Genomic DNA, 16,428 nt, shown 5'->3' with positions numbered 1-16,428 from the left:
GGGGGAGAGGACAGAGGGGTCTGGGGGTAGAGGACAGAGGGGTCTGGGGGTAGAGGACAGAGGGGTCTGGGGGTAGAGGACAGAGGGGTCTGGGGGTAGAGGACAGAGGGGTCTGGGGGTAGAGGACAGAGGGGTCTGGGGGAGAGGACAGAGGGGTCTTTGGGAGAACAGAGGCATCCAGGGGAGCACAGGGGGTCTGCTGGAGGACAGAGGGGTCTGTGGGAGGACAGAGGGGTCTGGTGGAGGACAGAGGGGTCTGGTGGAGGACAGAAGGGTCTGGGGGAGGACAGAGGGTTCTGGTGGAGGACAGAGGGTTCTGGTGGAGGACAGATGGGTCTGGTGGAGGACAGAGGGGGTCTGTGGGAGGACAGAGGGGGTCTGTGGAAGGACAGAGGGGTCTGGTGGAGGACAGAGGGGGTCTGGTGGAGGACAGAGGGGTCTGGTGGAGGACAGAAGAGTCTGGGGGAGGACAGAGGGGTCTGGTGGAGGACAGAGGGTTCTGGTGGAGGACAGAGGGTTCTGGTGGAGGACAGATGGGTCTGGTGGAGGACAGAGGGGGTCTGTGGGAGGACAGAGGGGGTCTGTGGGAGGACAGAGGGGTCTGGTGAAGGACAGAGGGGTCTGGTGGAGGACAGAGGGGTCTGGTGGAGGACAGAGGGGTCTGGTGGAGGACAGAGGGGTCTGGTGGAGGACAGAGGGTTCTGTGAGAGGACAGAGGGGTCTGGTGGAGGACAGAGGGGTCTGGTGGAGGACAGAGGGGTCTGGTGGAGGACAGAGGGGGTCTGTGGGAGGACAGAGGGGGTCTGTGGGAGGACAGAGGGGGTCTGTGGGAGGACAGAGCTTATTCTTCTGCCCATATTGAGACCACTTGCACACTCGGACAGACTGGGGCACAGTTACTAAGCACGGCTTTTTACCCCTGTCTTAGTTTCCGCTGCTGTAAGATTCATGCGCCTCGTCATAAATTAGGCAAATCTTTGGCAGTCCGTGCACCTGGAGTAAGAACTCTGCCTTCCCCTGGCTGGCGTAGTTCTTAGCTAACATTTGTGCCTGTCTCCAGGCACAAATGTAAGTAAATTTACCAAGGCAGGAGTCCCAGCCCCGTCACGGCCCCCGACACGCCCAGCTGGTGTACAAGGCGCAAAACCGGGCGTGTGCCAAAGTTCTATTGCACGGCCGCACAGAAAAGGGGACTTGCGACACTTTTTATGTCTAAAAATGTCCCAAGTCCATTAGTAAATGTGCCCCAGTGTATGCGTGTGTATTGGAGGTTTTCAGCATCTGAATGTAAAAACGATAGTCTAATTCAGTGACAGTAAGCAGAGGTTTTAAAATGTTGATTAATTGCACCAGCTATTAGACAGCTGCAGACCTTGCTACAGTGGTTCAGTTTACAGTTCTGGATCTTCTTGTTTCTCTCTTGCTGTTTCAGATCCTCAGAAGCCGGAGACGCGACTCCCCGATCCTGGAAGCATCTACGAGCTGAGCCGAGACGTAAGATTGAGACTAAGTTCAGCAGCAGATTAGTGACCGATTACTAGCTGTCCTCCCACAGATTTCTAATTTGGTGGAGGTTTTAGAGGAGTTTTTACAAGAGTGTTAGTAGAGTACTTGGCTGAGGTTTCTCTGCTTCTCCATTGACTTCTATGAAATCTGCTTCCAAGAAGTAACGTGATTTCTCAACCTCGACTGTGTGCACCAAGAGGAGTTTTTAAAATTAAAGTTTTTCCGCTGCTGAATCGGGGGCAGATTGTATCCGTGTGAACATGGCCTGACGGGGCAGAGATGAGATGTGTAATGATAAATTACCGTATCTGATGTTACTGACACATTATACATGGATGGTCATGTGGCCTCCTTTTACTTTTTAAAGGGCCGGTACGCCACCTTCTGAATCATTGCACCATAAAAATCTTCTGTGACTTTCTAATACACTTTGTGTTTCGTTTCCTTCTCCTGAGAATCGGGAGGAAATGAGTAAGTAACAGAAGGTTTCATTGTACAGACCTCATCATGTGGAGGTTAGTTTCCCTTTAAAGGGTAACTGTCATATTTTTTTTTATTTGCTAGTTTATTAGAGCTAGGAATGTATACCTGAGTTAGTCTGTCAATGATTGTCAAAAGATCTGTAATTACCTTATAATAACAGCTTTCATTAATGTCCTCTGTCCCTTCCCACTGCTAGGGCTTGTCTGTCTTCCCTTTAGTATAAACAGAAGACGGAGGGGCGGTCCTTCACGCTGCATGCCTGCATTAGGCTTCAGAGTGAGGAGGCGTGTCTCTCAGTAATCCAATCTGATTGGCTGGCAGGGAGCTGCTGGCTACAGCAAGTGTGTATGGGAAGTGAGGGAAAGCAGTTTTGGCCTCAGAGAACTGGCAGAGGAGCCATCTTGAGAAGGTCCTCATATTGTAAATGTTTAAACAGCCGTAACTAAGGGAAAAACTCAAGGAAAACAGTGGTATGTGAAGAAACTAAAGATTGCTTTATACATAATGCTGCTGCAGCAGTAACATATGCTAAAATTGATTTTTTGATGAAAACATGACAGTTACCCTTTAATTCATGTCGCTGCTGTCTGTGACGCCTGCGCTGTAAATCTTGTTCCCTCACAGATTGGCGGAATCGTTCTCACTGGTTACCGGCAGCTGAACGTGAACATCGCAGATACCAATGACGACAAGACGGAGATGGGCGCAGACGACTACGAGGACATTGAGTCTGTGTATGTTTATCCTTTACCTTCACATAAGGGTCCATTCACACGTCCGCATCCGTTCTGCAATATCGGGAACGGGTGCGGACCCATTCATTCTCTATGGGGCCGGAAAAGATGCGAAGAGCACACTATGTGCTCTCCGCATCCACATTTCCGGAGCGCGGCCCCGAACTTCCGGGCCGCAGCTCCACCAAAAAATAGAACATGTCCTATTCTTGTCCGCATTTATGGACAAGAATAGGCAGTTCTATGGGGGGTGCCGGCCGGGTGTATTGCGGATCCGCAATACACTACGGATGTGTGAATGAACCCTAAAGCTGGGGATAAGAGTTAAGCGGCGTGGAGTCCCATAGACATCATAGTCATGCCATGGTTTTCAGAATAATTCTATGTGAGCTCCATTAGCCTCTCACACCAACCCCCAGACGTATGCGGTTACATACTTGTTCTTTTTATCCACATTATGTTTTATTTTTCTCTCTTCTTATTTTTCTTTCTCCTTTACTACCAGGCAACCACTAAGAGGAGCTCACTGCATACAGATGTATGTATACCTTTCCCATTTGAATTCAATGCAGCTGTATGCATCTGTAGGTGAAGAGCTCCCCCTTGTGGTGACTGCTGGCAGAAAGACTTCTCATTTCACCTCTACTGCAGTGTGAGTGGGGGAAGTAGCTGGAATTGGAGTGGTACAGGGGAAGCATGGCAGGGGAGGCAGTAATGAGAATTAGAATGGGGGCGGCACGGAGTAGGGAGGGAAATGAAGGAGAGGCATGGGCACACGGGTGAGGAGCATGTAGCCCCCCTCCGCTGTTGTATCTACACAAAAGGTGAAATGCTGGGCAGAGTTTACTTCAGGAGGTCCCTGATAGGAGGGGATGAAGGGGAAGACGCCAGGGTCCAGCTTCTCCACAGCCTCAGCGGGTTACGCAGACGACTTTCTATCCATGTGGAGTCAGGATTGTCGCTGATTGCGTTGCTTTTGCCTGTTTTTTTTCCATCGGCATGGCTTCAGTATTTTATCAGTTTTTCACGTTCTTCACAAACAAATTTTCCTTACCCAGTCTTTTGACGTCCTTGGCGATGGGCATGGCTGGGTGGCGCTGTGGGAAGAGGCGGTAGAGGTCACTCTGGCGCTCGCTATTTTGGTCACATTTTCCCCTTCCACTTCTTTTTAGCGCCTCTTATCTGTGAAAACGGACTGCCCAAAGATGGAGTCTGTGCACCGTCCTTTTTATTTTTTCGTGACTTGAGCGGGGGCGAGTCTAGAGCAAGAGTCACACGACAGTAGCCGGTGCTGCTTTTTTGGGCACGGACGGACGGTCCGGACCTGTGAATGAGCCCACGTTCAGGCTCATGTGAATAGGCCCTGATGTGAATGGCTTTGTGCTTTGGTTCCTTGCCATTTGTATATTTTTTGCTTGCTGTCAGTGAATAGTCTTGATAGCACTGACAGGCTGAAAATTGATTTATTTTCTGTTGTATGCAGTGTAGTCCTGATAGATTGTTACAATGTATCAGTTCAAATAAAATGTATCAATCCGGAGTCGTGGCTGCTCTGGAGCCCCCTGCTGGTAGCTGCCGTCACCCCACCACTGAATACATCCCTAATATCTGATCAGGAGGGGCCATTCATTCTGGGTGTGTACTGCCTGTAGGGGGCGCTAGTGGCTGGGGGTCCCTGGATCCTGACAATGATCTTCCTCAATAGTCTTCAGGGCGTCTGCATATTATACATAGTAAGGTCTGGTATGAGCACAGTTTATGTAGGGTATGTCAGGAATGGGAAACGGCTGTGCCTCGTGCCTCATTATGTGTCTCATCCTCTGCTGCTACCTCGGCAATATCACTGTCACTCACTGTAAAGAGAGGCCCCTGAGGTGTGTGTGAGGGCCCCATGTCCTGTTATACTGTGCAATGTGAGAGTGCCCCCCCCCTTCAGGACCATCATTGTTGTGCCCCTCACCCGCCTGCCTGTCGGGAGGCGTCTGCGCACAGGTAGTCATTCCCTGTAATCTACTGTATCTTGGAAATATGGCAGAGCCGGGGGTCTATACCAGAGCATAGTGGGGTCTGCTGTACTGATGTATCTAATCGTGTGTGATACTGACTATTCCCGTCATGTGTGATACTGTCTGCTGAGCTGTGTATCTAATCCTCTCCTGTGTGATACTGTCTGCTGAGCTGTGTATCTAATCCTATCCTGTGTGATACAGTCTGCTGAGCTGTGTATCTAATCCTCTCCTGTGTGATACTGTCTGCTGAGCTGTGTATCTAATCCTATCCTGTGTGATACTGTCTGCTGAGCAGTGTATCTAATCCTACCCTGTGTGATACTGTCTGCTGAGCTGTGTATCTAATCCTCTCCTGTGTGATACTGTCTGCTGAGCTGTGTATCTAATCCTATCCTGTGTGATACAGTCTGCTGAGCTGTGTATCTAATCCTCTCCTGTGTGATACTGTCTGCTGAGCTGTGTATCTAATCCTATCCTGTGTGATACTGTCTGCTGAGCAGTGTATCTAATCCTACCCTGTGTGATACTGTCTGCTGAGCTGTGTATCTAATCCTCTCCTGTGTGATACTGTCTGCTGAGCTGTGTATCTAATCCTATCCTGTGTGATACTGTCTGCTGAACTGTGTATCTAATCCTCTCCTGTGTGATACTGTCTGCTGAGCCGTGTATCTAATCCTATCCTGTGTGATACTGTCTGCTGAGCAGTGTATCTAATCCTATCCTGTGTGATACTGTCTGCTGAGCCGTGTATCTAATCCTATCCTGTGTGATACTGTCTGCTGAGCTGTGTATCTAATCCTCTCCTGTGTGATACCGTCTGCTGAGCTGTGTATCTAATCCTCTCCTGTGTGATACTGTCTGCTGAGCTGTGTATCTAATCCTATCCTGTGTGATACCGTCTGCTGAGCTGTGTATCTAATCCTCTCCTGTGATACTGTCTGCTGAGCTGTGTATCTAATCCTATCCTGTGTGATACTGTCTGCTGAGCAGTGTATCTAATCCTACCCTGTGTGATACTGTCTGCTGAGCTGTGTATCTAATCCTCTCCTGTGATACTGTCTGCTGAGCTGTGTATCTAATCCTATCCTGTGTGATACTGTCTGCTGAGCTGTGTATCTAATCCTATCCTGTGTGATACTGTCTGCTGAGCTGTGTATCTAATCCTATCCTGTGTGATACTGTCTGCTGAGCTGTGTATCTAATCCTATCCTGTGTGATACTGTCTGCTGAGCTGTGTATCTAATCCTCTCCTGTGTGATACCGTCTGCTGAGCTGTGTATCTAATCCTATCCTGTGTGATACTGTCTGCTGAGCTGTGTATCTAATCCTATCCTGTGTGATACTGTGTGCTGAGCTGTGTATCTAATCCTATCCTGTGTGATACCGTCTGCTGAGCTGTGTATCTAATCCTATCCTGTGTGATACTGTCTGCTGAGCTGTGTATCTAATCCCCTCCTGTGTGATACTGTCTGCTGAGCTGTGTATCTAATCCTCTCCTGTGATACTGTCTGCTGAGCTGTGTATCTAATCCTATCCTGTGTGATACTGTCTGCTGAGCTGTGTATCTAATCCTGTCCTGTGTGATACTGTCTGCTGAGCTGTGTATCTAATCCTCTCCTGTGATACTGTCTGCTGAGCTGTGTATCTAATCCTATCCTGTGTGATACTGTCTGCTGAGCTGTGTATCTAATCCTATCCTGTGTGATACCGTCTGCTGAGCTGTGTATCTAATCCTATCCTGTGTGATACCGTCTGCTGAGCTGTGTATCTAATCCTATCCTGTGTGATACTGTCTGCTGAGCTGTGTATCTAATCCTCTCCTGTGTGATACCGTCTGCTGAGCTGTGTATCTAATCCTCTCCTGTGATACTGTCTGCACACAGCACTATTTCCCCATCGTTGCTGGGCACAGTGAGGCCTGGCACTGGGTGTGCACAGGGCGGTGCCAGTGTCGGTGCCCACATGTCCTTCTGTAAATATTTAACATTTCGGGTTCCATTGAGTCACATGAGAAGCAGAAGTCATGGTGTCGCTGCGGCGTCTGGAGGGATAGTGCGGCAGGCGCCCCCCCGCTGTGTCTGAACTGGATGGACGGGTTTGGGATAAGTTACTTCACTGCAGGAAGTTTGCAGAGTTAAGTTACTTTCTGGGAATCGGGGGCAGTGGTGAGTACGATGGTGGTGGTGGTTGTGTACACTGGATCGGGTGAGGAATGTTTGGAAGCATGGCGTACATCACAAGGGGGAGGGGCTGTGACAACCTGAATATGAGCATCCAATGGAAGGTGATCCGTTCTGTTGTCAGGTTAGGATCAGCCCATATGGATGAGGCCGGATGGCTCAGCTTATACTGGGCATGACCCTGGGATCTGCAGGCAACCTGATGTCCACAGGAGCCGCAGTCTGCCCCCTGCTGTCCGGGGTTATAAGGGTCCAGGGGGCAGAACTGACAGCTACAGCTTCCCAGGACTGCAGACAATCCACGTTCACTGCCAGCAGGTGCTGTTTATGGCAGACTGTGGTGTGCATCTCATTATATCAGTGATGTCATCAGCAGGGGGCGGGGCTGTGACTACCTCTCAGACAGGATATACAGGCAGGTTGTCAGCAGTAATAGATGTTCCTGTAGTATAAGGTGTGTGATCTCATGTCTGATCACATGTCATTATATCAGTGATGTCATCAGCAGGGGGCGGGGCTGTGACTACCTCTCAGACAGGATATACAGGCAGGTTGTCAGCAGTAATAGATGTTCCTGTAGTATAAGATGTGTGATCTCATGTCTGATCACATGTCATTATATCAGTGATGTCATCAGCAGGGGGCGGGGCTGTGACAACCTCTCAGACAGGATATACAGGCAGGTTGTCAGCAGTAATAGATGTTCCTGTAGTATAAGGTGTGGGGGTCTCATGTCTGATCACATGTCATTATATCAGTGATGTCATCAGCAGGGGGCGGAGCTGTGACTACCTCTCACACACGATATACAGGCAGGTTGTCAGCAGTAATAGATGTTCCTGTAGTATAAGGTGTGGGGGTCTCATGTCTGATCACATGTCATTATATCAGTGATGTCATCAGCAGGGGGCGGGGCTGTGACTACCTCTCAGACAGGATATACAGGCAGGTTGTCAGTAGTAATAGATGTTCCTGTAGTATAAGGTGTGTGATCTCATGTCTGATCACATGTCATTATATCAGTGATGTCATCAGCAGGGGGCGGGGCTGTGACTACCTCTCAGACAGGATATACAGGCAGGTTGTCAGCAGTAATAGATGTTCCTGTAGTATAAGGTGTGGGGGTCTCATGTCTGATCACATGTCATTATATCAGTGATGTCATCAGCAGGGGGCGGAGCTGTGACTACCTCTCACACACGATATACAGGCAGGTTGTCAGCAGTAATAGATGTTCCTGTAGTATAAGGTGTGGGGATCTCATGTCTGATCACATGTTATTATATCAGTGATGTCATCAGCAGGGGGCGGAGCTGTGACTACCTCTCAGACAGGATATACAGGCAGGTTGTCAGCAGTAATAGATGTTCCTGTAGTATAAGGTGTGTGATCTCATGTCTGATCACATGTCATTATATCAGTGATGTCATCAGCAGGGGGCGGGGCTGTGACAACCTCTCAGACAGGATATACAGGCAGGTTGTCAGCAGTAATAGATGTTCCTGTAGTATAAGGTGTGGGGGTCTCATGTCTGATCACATGTCATTATATCAGTGATGTCATCAGCAGGGGGCGGAGCTGTGACTACCTCTCAGACAGGATATACAGGCAGGTTGTCAGCAGTAATAGATGTTCCTGTAGTATAAGGTGTGGGGGTCTCATGTCTGATCACATGTCATTATATCAGTGTTGTCATCAGCAGGGGGCGGGGCTGTGACTACCTCTCAGACAGGATATACAGGCAGGTTGTCAGCAGTAATAGATGTTCCTGTAGTATAAGGTGTGGGGGTCTCATGTCTGATCACATGTCATTATATCAGTGATGTCATCAGCAGGGGGCGGAGCTGTGACTACCTCTCACACACGATATACAGGCAGGTTGTCAGCAGTAATAGATGAATAGATGTTCCTGTAGTATAAGGTGTGCGGATCTCATGTCTGATCACATGTCATTATATCAGTGATGTCATCAGCAGGGGGCGGGGCTGTGACTACCTCTCAGACAAGATATACAGGCTGGTTGTCAGCGGTAATAGATGTTCCTGTAGTATAAGGTGTGTGGATCTCATGTCTGATCACATGTCATTATATCAGTGATGTCATCAGCAGGGGGCGGGGCTGTGACTACCTCTCAGACAGGATATACAGGCAGGTTGTCAGCAGTAATAGATGTTCCTGTAGTATAAGGTGTGCGGATCTCATGTCTGATCACATGTCATTATATCAGTGATGTCATCAGCAGGGGGCGGGGCTGTGACTACCTCTCAGACAGGATATACAGGCAGGTTGTCAGCAGTAATAGATGTTCCTGTAGTATAAGGTGTGTGATCTCATGTCTGATCACATGTCATTATATCAGTGTTGTCATCAGCAGGGGGCGGGGCTGTGACTACCTCTCAGACAGGATATACAGGCAGGTTGTCAGCAGTAATAGATGTTCCTGTAGTATAAGGTGTGGGGGTCTCATGTCTGATCACATGTCATTATATCAGTGATGTCATCAGCAGGGGGCGGGGCTGTGACTACCTCTCACACACGATATACAGGCGCGTTGTCAGATGTTCCTGTAGTATAAGGTGTGGGGGTCTCATGTCTGATCACATGTCATTATATCAGTGATGTCATCAGCAGGGGGCGGGGCTGTGACTACCTCTCAGACAGGATGTACAGGCAGGTTGTCAGCAGTAATAGATGTTCCTGTAGTATAAGGTGTGTGATCTCATGTCTGATCACATGTCATTATATCAGTGATGTCATCAGCAGGGGGCGGGGCTGTGACTACCTCTCACACACGATATACAGGCGGGTTGTCAGATGTTCCTGTAGTATAAGGTGTGGGGGTCTCACGCCAGTATTTTTCTAGAATTTTCCCCCCATCTCATGATGTGACGCTGTATGTACATCTGTGGCCCCCCTCATTCATGGCGGTATCTTCTTGCTGCAGGCAGGCTGATGGCGGTCTGAAGTCCAGCAGCTCTGTGTCCTTGGGGATCTCCGGCGGGAACATGGACGGTGGAGAATCGTCGACGCAGCAGACGGCGGTCATCAAGGCAGGATGGCTGGACAAGAACCCGCCGCAGGGGTGAGCGCTAATGATAATCAGAACTTCTGCAACTTCCTAGTAGACCTTGTTCCCCCTTGTCAACATCTCTGCTTACTGTCAGTGACTGGTAACACTCTTGATTATCCCTAATAGTTTTCACAGATGAAGGTTTGTTATCATGTATCAGTCTTAAGAAATCCTGCACAAGATATGTTTAAGTCTCACCCAGTGTAACAACCCATCAGCTGTGTGGACGGGACGGGGACAGGACATTAGTTCCTTATTGGAGGGGGGTCCTGCAGCCCTCAGAATAAAGGGGCTGCGGTGCTAGTTAAAGGGCTTGTCCAGTTCTGAAAACCCATGTTTTCACCCCGTATTATCCTTTGCGTATGACCCCCATCTCTTGGTCATAGTGGAGAGTGGCTATAAAGGGGGTCTCTGCATCACACAGACCACCTACTGGGGTGTAATGCTTCATATCTCCTGTGGGGGCGCTGCAGAGACACTGAACCCTCCAGATCTCCTGGTTCTGAACAAGCAGGGGCTGCGGGCGGCTCTGACATCTGAGACCCCTTTATCCCCCTCCGCCCTTCTTGTATTTACATGGGGTCTCTGTATGTTCGCTCTGACATCTGACCACCTCCTCCTCCCCCTTCTCTGGTTTGGGTTGGAGATTCTTCTTCACACTGGGGACTACCACACCCATCATCCTCCGTGAGATGCTGCAGCTGCGCTCCGATAACTGGGCCAGCGATCAGCGCGTTTTTCTCATCTGCGCTCCAGTCTTTCTTCTCTAAAGTCACGTTCAGGGAAAATCCAGAAAGTCTGATAATCCGGCACCGACCAGCGGAGCATAGTGGGGCTGTGAGCAGAAGAGACTGCGATATGACCGTCCAATAACCTGGAATATCCGATAATCCAGCGACTCCCAGCTTCCACTGATGGCGGAGTATTTACCGTAGATATACATAATGGGGGTCATTTATCAAACACTGGTTTTTGACCCCAGTCTAACAGCCCCGGGGGGACGCAGGACATAGACGAGGAGCTCCTCCGGACACTTGGAGCTCCCTGGCTCCTTAATGCCTGCTTCCTGGCGTGAATGTTAGTACATTTTCCGATACCGCGGCTCCCACCTCTTCCGAGTGGCGTAAAAATGACTGTGTGATAAAATTTTGGGACACGGACGTTTAAAAAGTCACAACAAGGGGTAAGCGTCTCCGTAAATGACCCCCATTGAGTCCGCTCCTGGATCAGGCAGCAACTCCAGCCGGACTATGGTGATCGCGTCCCCCCAGGCTTGGCACCCAGGGTGTTGCAGACAGGTGGAAGCTAGCGGGAGTATCGGTGATGCACAATCCTTCAGGCTGGCTGACGTTGGCAGCGTGGCAATGCCCTCTTGAGCATGCGGTGCCCTTCACAGCGCGCAGCTCCTTGTAGTCATTTCCTGCTCTGTGGCCGGGGCTCATGACAGTACTACTGTGCAGTTATATAGTGCTGCCCAGCCATATATAATGGAGCCCAGCCATACTGCCACATAGTACTGCCCCGCCATATATACTACGCAGTCATATAGTGCTGCACAGCCATATATAATGGAGCCCAGCCATACTGCCTATACTGTAGTACTGCCCAGCCATGTATACTACTGTGCAGTCATATAGTGCTGGCCAGCCATATATAATGGAGCCCAGCCATACTGCCACATAGTACTGCCCCGCCATATATACTACACAGTCATATAGTGCTGGCCAGCCATATGTAGTGCTGCACAGCCATACTGCCATATACTGTAGTACTGCCCAGCCATGTATACTACTGTGCAGTCATATAGTGCTGGCCAGCCATATGTAGTGCTGCATAGCCATATAGCTATATAACATACAGCCATATGTAGTGCTGCCCAGCCATATATAATGGAGCCCAGCCATACTGCCACATAGTACTGCCCCGCCATATATACTACACAGTCATATAGCTATAAATACTGCTTTCCAGCCATATACAATGCTGCACAGACATATAGCTAGATACCATATAGCCATATAATGCTGCCTAGCAATATATAATGGAGCCCAGCCATACTGCCATATACTGTAGTACTGCCCCGCCATATATACTACGCAGTCATATAGTGCTGCACAGCCATTTATAATTGAGCCCAGCCACACTGCCATATACTGTAGTACTGCCCCGCCATATATACTACGCAGTCATATAGTGCTGCACAGCCATATATAATGAAGCCCAGCCACACTGCCATATACTGTAGTGCTGCCCAGCCATATATATAATGAAGCCCAGCCATACTGCCACATAGTACTGTCCCGCCATATATACTACGCAGTCATATAGCCATATATACTGCTTTCCAGCCATATAGTGCTGCCCAGTAAAGTGAAATAGGAGGTATCCATGAAGATGCACCAATGAGCGGCCAAGACACTGCTCTGATCTAAATCCCATCAAGATGCTGTGGGGGATGGGTAACTCTTTGCATGCAAGAAACTCCTGAAGCATCGCACTCCACCCTGGCGGAGAGACAAATATGAAACACCTGCCGGGTGGAGGTCATTCCTTCCAAAAGGGGAAAACATCAGGAATTAGAGCCAAGGGGCCAATTACTGTGAATACAGGATTGTAAAGTCAGTGTGCTGCGGCCCTTACTCCGTCACCTGTACGTTGTGTGTGAATGAAGGTCAGATACTGGTATGTCCACATATGGTAAAACATCCATTACCTTGTGTGACCTTACTTTTGCATATGACTATATAAGTCCATGGTTCTCCATTAGACTGCAGTCCATCATATCTCATACAATGCACAACAGCACAGTATTCTTAGTGCAGACACTGAACCAGCAGGGCGGCGCCATGAGCTGTAATATTGTGCACCTTAAGAAGTAACTGGAGAGCAGAAAAATTATGGATGCTGCTTTGGATGTGAGTAGAGTATACAGTGTAACAGAAGTCTGTAATCTCGGGGCTGAAGATCTGCTTTAAGTTGATCTGGACGCAGTGAAACTTATAAAATACAACTGCAAAATCAGCATTCTTTAATTTCAGAAATATTCTGTTCTGTTTTGTGTAAATTTTAATTGGGGAAGTTCTATTATTTTCTTATATTTGCATAAACATAAAAAAGTATGCAAAGTGAGTTTAACAATGTATCATTGTTACAAGACTGTGTGCAGTGACTGGGATAATGCAGGAGAGTCACTGAGAGGACTGTGTGCAGTGACTGGGGTAATGCAGGAGAGTCACTGAGAGGACTGTGTGCAGTGACTGGGATAATGCAGGAGAGTCACTGAGAGGACTGTGTGCAGTGACTGGGGTAATGCAGGAGAGTCACTGAGAGGACTGTGTGCAGTGACTGGGATAATGCAGGAGAGTCACTGAGAGGACTGTGTGCAGTGACTGGGATAATGCAGGAGAGTCACTGAGAGGACTGTGTGCAGTGACTGGGGTAATGCAGGAGAGTCACTGAGAGGACTGTGTGCAGTGACTGGGATAATGCAGGAGAGTCACTGAGAGGACTGTGTGCAGTGACTGGGATAATGCAGGAGAGTCACTGAGAGGACTGTGTGCAGTGACTGGGATAATGCAGGAGAGTCACTGAGAGGACTGTGTGCAGTGACTGGGATAATGTAGGAGAGTCACTGAGAGGACTGTGTGCAGTGACTGGGATAATGCAGGAGAGTCAATGAGAGGACTGTGTGCAGTGACTGGGGTAATGCAGGAGAGTCACTGAGAGGACTGTGTGCAGTGACTGGGATAATGCAGGAGAGTCACTGAGAGGACTGTGTGCAGTGACTGGGGTAATGCAGGAGAGTCAATGAGAGGACTGTGTGCAGAGACTGGGGTAATGCAGGAGAGTCACTGAGAGGACTGTGTGCAGTGACTGGGATAATACAGGAGAGTCACTGAGAGGACTGTGTGCAGTGACTGGGATAATGCAGGAGAGTCAATGAGAGGACTGTGTGCAGTGACTGGGGTAATGCAGGAGAGTCACTGAGAGGACTGTGTGCAGTGACTGGGATAATACAGGAGAGTCACTGAGAGGACTGTGTGCAGTGACTGGGATAATGCAGGAGAGTCACTGAGAGGACTGTGTGCAGTGACTGGGATAATGTAGGAGAGTCACTGAGAGGACTGTGTGCAGTGACTGGGATAATGCAGGAGAGTCAATGAGAGGACTGTGTGCAGTGACTGGGGTAATGCAGGAGAGTCACTGAGAGGACTGTGTGCAGTGACTGGGATAATGCAGGAGAGTCACTGAGAGGACTGTGTGCAGTGACTGGGATAATGTAGGAGAGTCACTGAGAGGACTGTGTGCAGTGACTGGGATAATGTAGGAGAGTCACTGAGAGGACTGTGTGCAGTGACTGGGATAATGCAGGAGAGTCAATGAGAGGACTGTGTGCAGTGACTGGGGTAATGCAGGAGAGTCACTGAGAGGACTGTGTGCAGTGACTGGGATAATGCAGGAGAGTCAATGAGAGGACTGTGTGCAGTGACTGTAGTAATGCAGGAGAGTCACTGAGAGGACTGTGTGCAGTGACTGGGGTAATGCAGGAGAGTCACTGAGAGGACTGTGTGCAGTGACTGGGATAATGCAGGAGAGTCACTGAGAGGACTGTGTGCAGTGACTGGGATAATGCAGGAGAGTCAATGAGAGGACTGTGTGCAGTGACTGGGGTAATGCAGGAGAGTCACTGAGAGGACTGTGTGCAGTGACTGTAGTAATGCAGGAGAGTCACTGAGAGGACTGTGTGCAGTGACTGGGGTAATGCAGGAGAGTCACTGAGAGGACTGTGTGCAGTGACTGGGATAATGCAGGAGAGTCAATGAGAGGACTGTGTGCAGTGACTGGGGTAATGCAGGAGAGTCAATTAGAGGACTGTGTGCAGTGACTGGGATAATGCAGGAGAGTCACTGAGAGGACTGTGTGCAGTGACTGGGATAATGCAGGAGAGTCACTGAGAGGACTGTGTGCAGTGACTGGGATAATGCAGGAGAGTCAATGAGAGGACTGTGTGCAGTGACTGGGATAATGCAGGAGAGTCACTGAGAGGACTGTGTGCAGTGACTGGGATAATGCAGGAGAGTCACTGAGAGGACTGTGTGCAGTGACTGGGATAATGCAGGAGAGTCACTGAGAGGACTGTGTGCAGTGACTGGGGTAATGCAGGAGAGTCACTGAGAGGACTGTGTGCAGTGACTGGGATAATGTAGGAGAGTCACTGAGAGGACTGTGTGCAGTGACTGGGATAATGTAGGAGAGTCACTGAGAGGACTGTGTGCAGTGACTGGGATAATGCAGGAGAGTCAATGAGAGGACTGTGTGCAGTGACTGGGGTAATGCAGGAGAGTCAATTAGAGGACTGTGTGCAGTGACTGGGATAATGCAGGAGAGTCACTGAGAGGACTGTGTGCAGTGACTGGGATAATGCAGGAGAGTCACTGAGAGGACTGTGTGCAGTGACTGGGATAATGCAGGAGAGTCAATGAGAGGACTGTGTGCAGTGACTGGGGTAATGCAGGAGAGTCACTGAGAGGACTGTGTGCAGTGACTGTAGTAATGCAGGAGAGTCACTGAGAGGACTGTGTGCAGTGACTGGGGTAATGCAGGAGAGTCACTGAGAGGACTGTGTGCAGTGACTGGGATAATGCAGGAGAGTCAATGAGAGGACTGTGTGCAGTGACTGGGGTAATGCAGGAGAGTCAATTAGAGGACTGTGTGCAGTGACTGGGATAATGCAGGAGAGTCACTGAGAGGACTGTGTGCAGTGACTGGGATAATGCAGGAGAGTCACTGAGAGGACTGTGTGCAGTGACTGGGATAATGCAGGAGAGTCAATGAGAGGACTGTGTGCAGTGACTGGGGTAATGCAGGAGAGTCACTGAGAGGACTGTGTGCAGTGACTGGGGTAATGCAGGAGAGTCACTGAGAGGACTGTGTGCAGTGACTGGGATAATGCAGGAGAGTCAATGAGAGGACTGTGTGCAGTGACTGTAGTAATGCAGGAGAGTCACTGAGAGGACTGTGTGCAGTGACTGGGGTAATGCAGGAGAGTCACTGAGAGGACTGTGTGCAGTGACTGGGGTAATGCAGGAGAGTCAATGAGAGGACTGTGTGCAGTGACTGGGATAATGCAGGAGAGTCACTGAGAGGACTGTGTGCAGTGACTGGGGTAATGCAGGAGAGTCACTAAGAGGACTGTGTGCAGTGACTGGGATAATGCAGGAGAGTCACTGAGAGGACTGTGTGCAGTGACTGGGGTAATGCAGGAGAGTCACTGAGAGGACTGTGTGCAGTGACTGGGATAATGCAGGAGAGTCAATGAGAGGACTGTGTGCAGTGACTGTAGTAATGCAGGAGAGTCACTGAGAGGACTGTGTGCAGTGACTGGGATAATGCAGGAGAGTCAATGAGAGGACTGTGTGCAGTGACTGTAGTAATGCAGGAGAGTC

The 16,428-nt window shown here is 49.4% G+C and overlaps 1 protein-coding gene across 5 annotated transcripts in view; it reads left to right on the top strand.

Annotated features, from left to right (window-relative positions):
- Window positions 1-16,428, top strand: part of ARAP1 (ArfGAP with RhoGAP domain, ankyrin repeat and PH domain 1) — a 138,020-nt gene that overhangs the window by 48,075 nt on the left and 73,517 nt on the right. For all 5 annotated transcript variants that reach the window (XM_040426568.1, XM_040426566.1, XM_040426570.1 and 2 more), the window contains exons 4-6: window positions 1,433-1,494; window positions 2,614-2,723; window positions 9,857-9,994. In XM_040426568.1, the coding sequence (XP_040282502.1) occupies window positions 1,433-1,494; window positions 2,614-2,723; window positions 9,857-9,994 (310 nt within the window). The remainder of the gene's footprint in view (window positions 1-1,432; window positions 1,495-2,613; window positions 2,724-9,856; window positions 9,995-16,428) is intronic.

The sequence above is a fragment of the Bufo bufo genome, chromosome 3 (genome assembly GCF_905171765.1).
Source record: "Bufo bufo chromosome 3, aBufBuf1.1, whole genome shotgun sequence".
NCBI classification, from domain to species: Eukaryota; Metazoa; Chordata; class Amphibia; order Anura; family Bufonidae; genus Bufo; species Bufo bufo.
The sequence above is the reverse complement of the archived record's forward strand: the minus strand, read 5'-3'. Positions and strand labels throughout refer to the sequence as shown.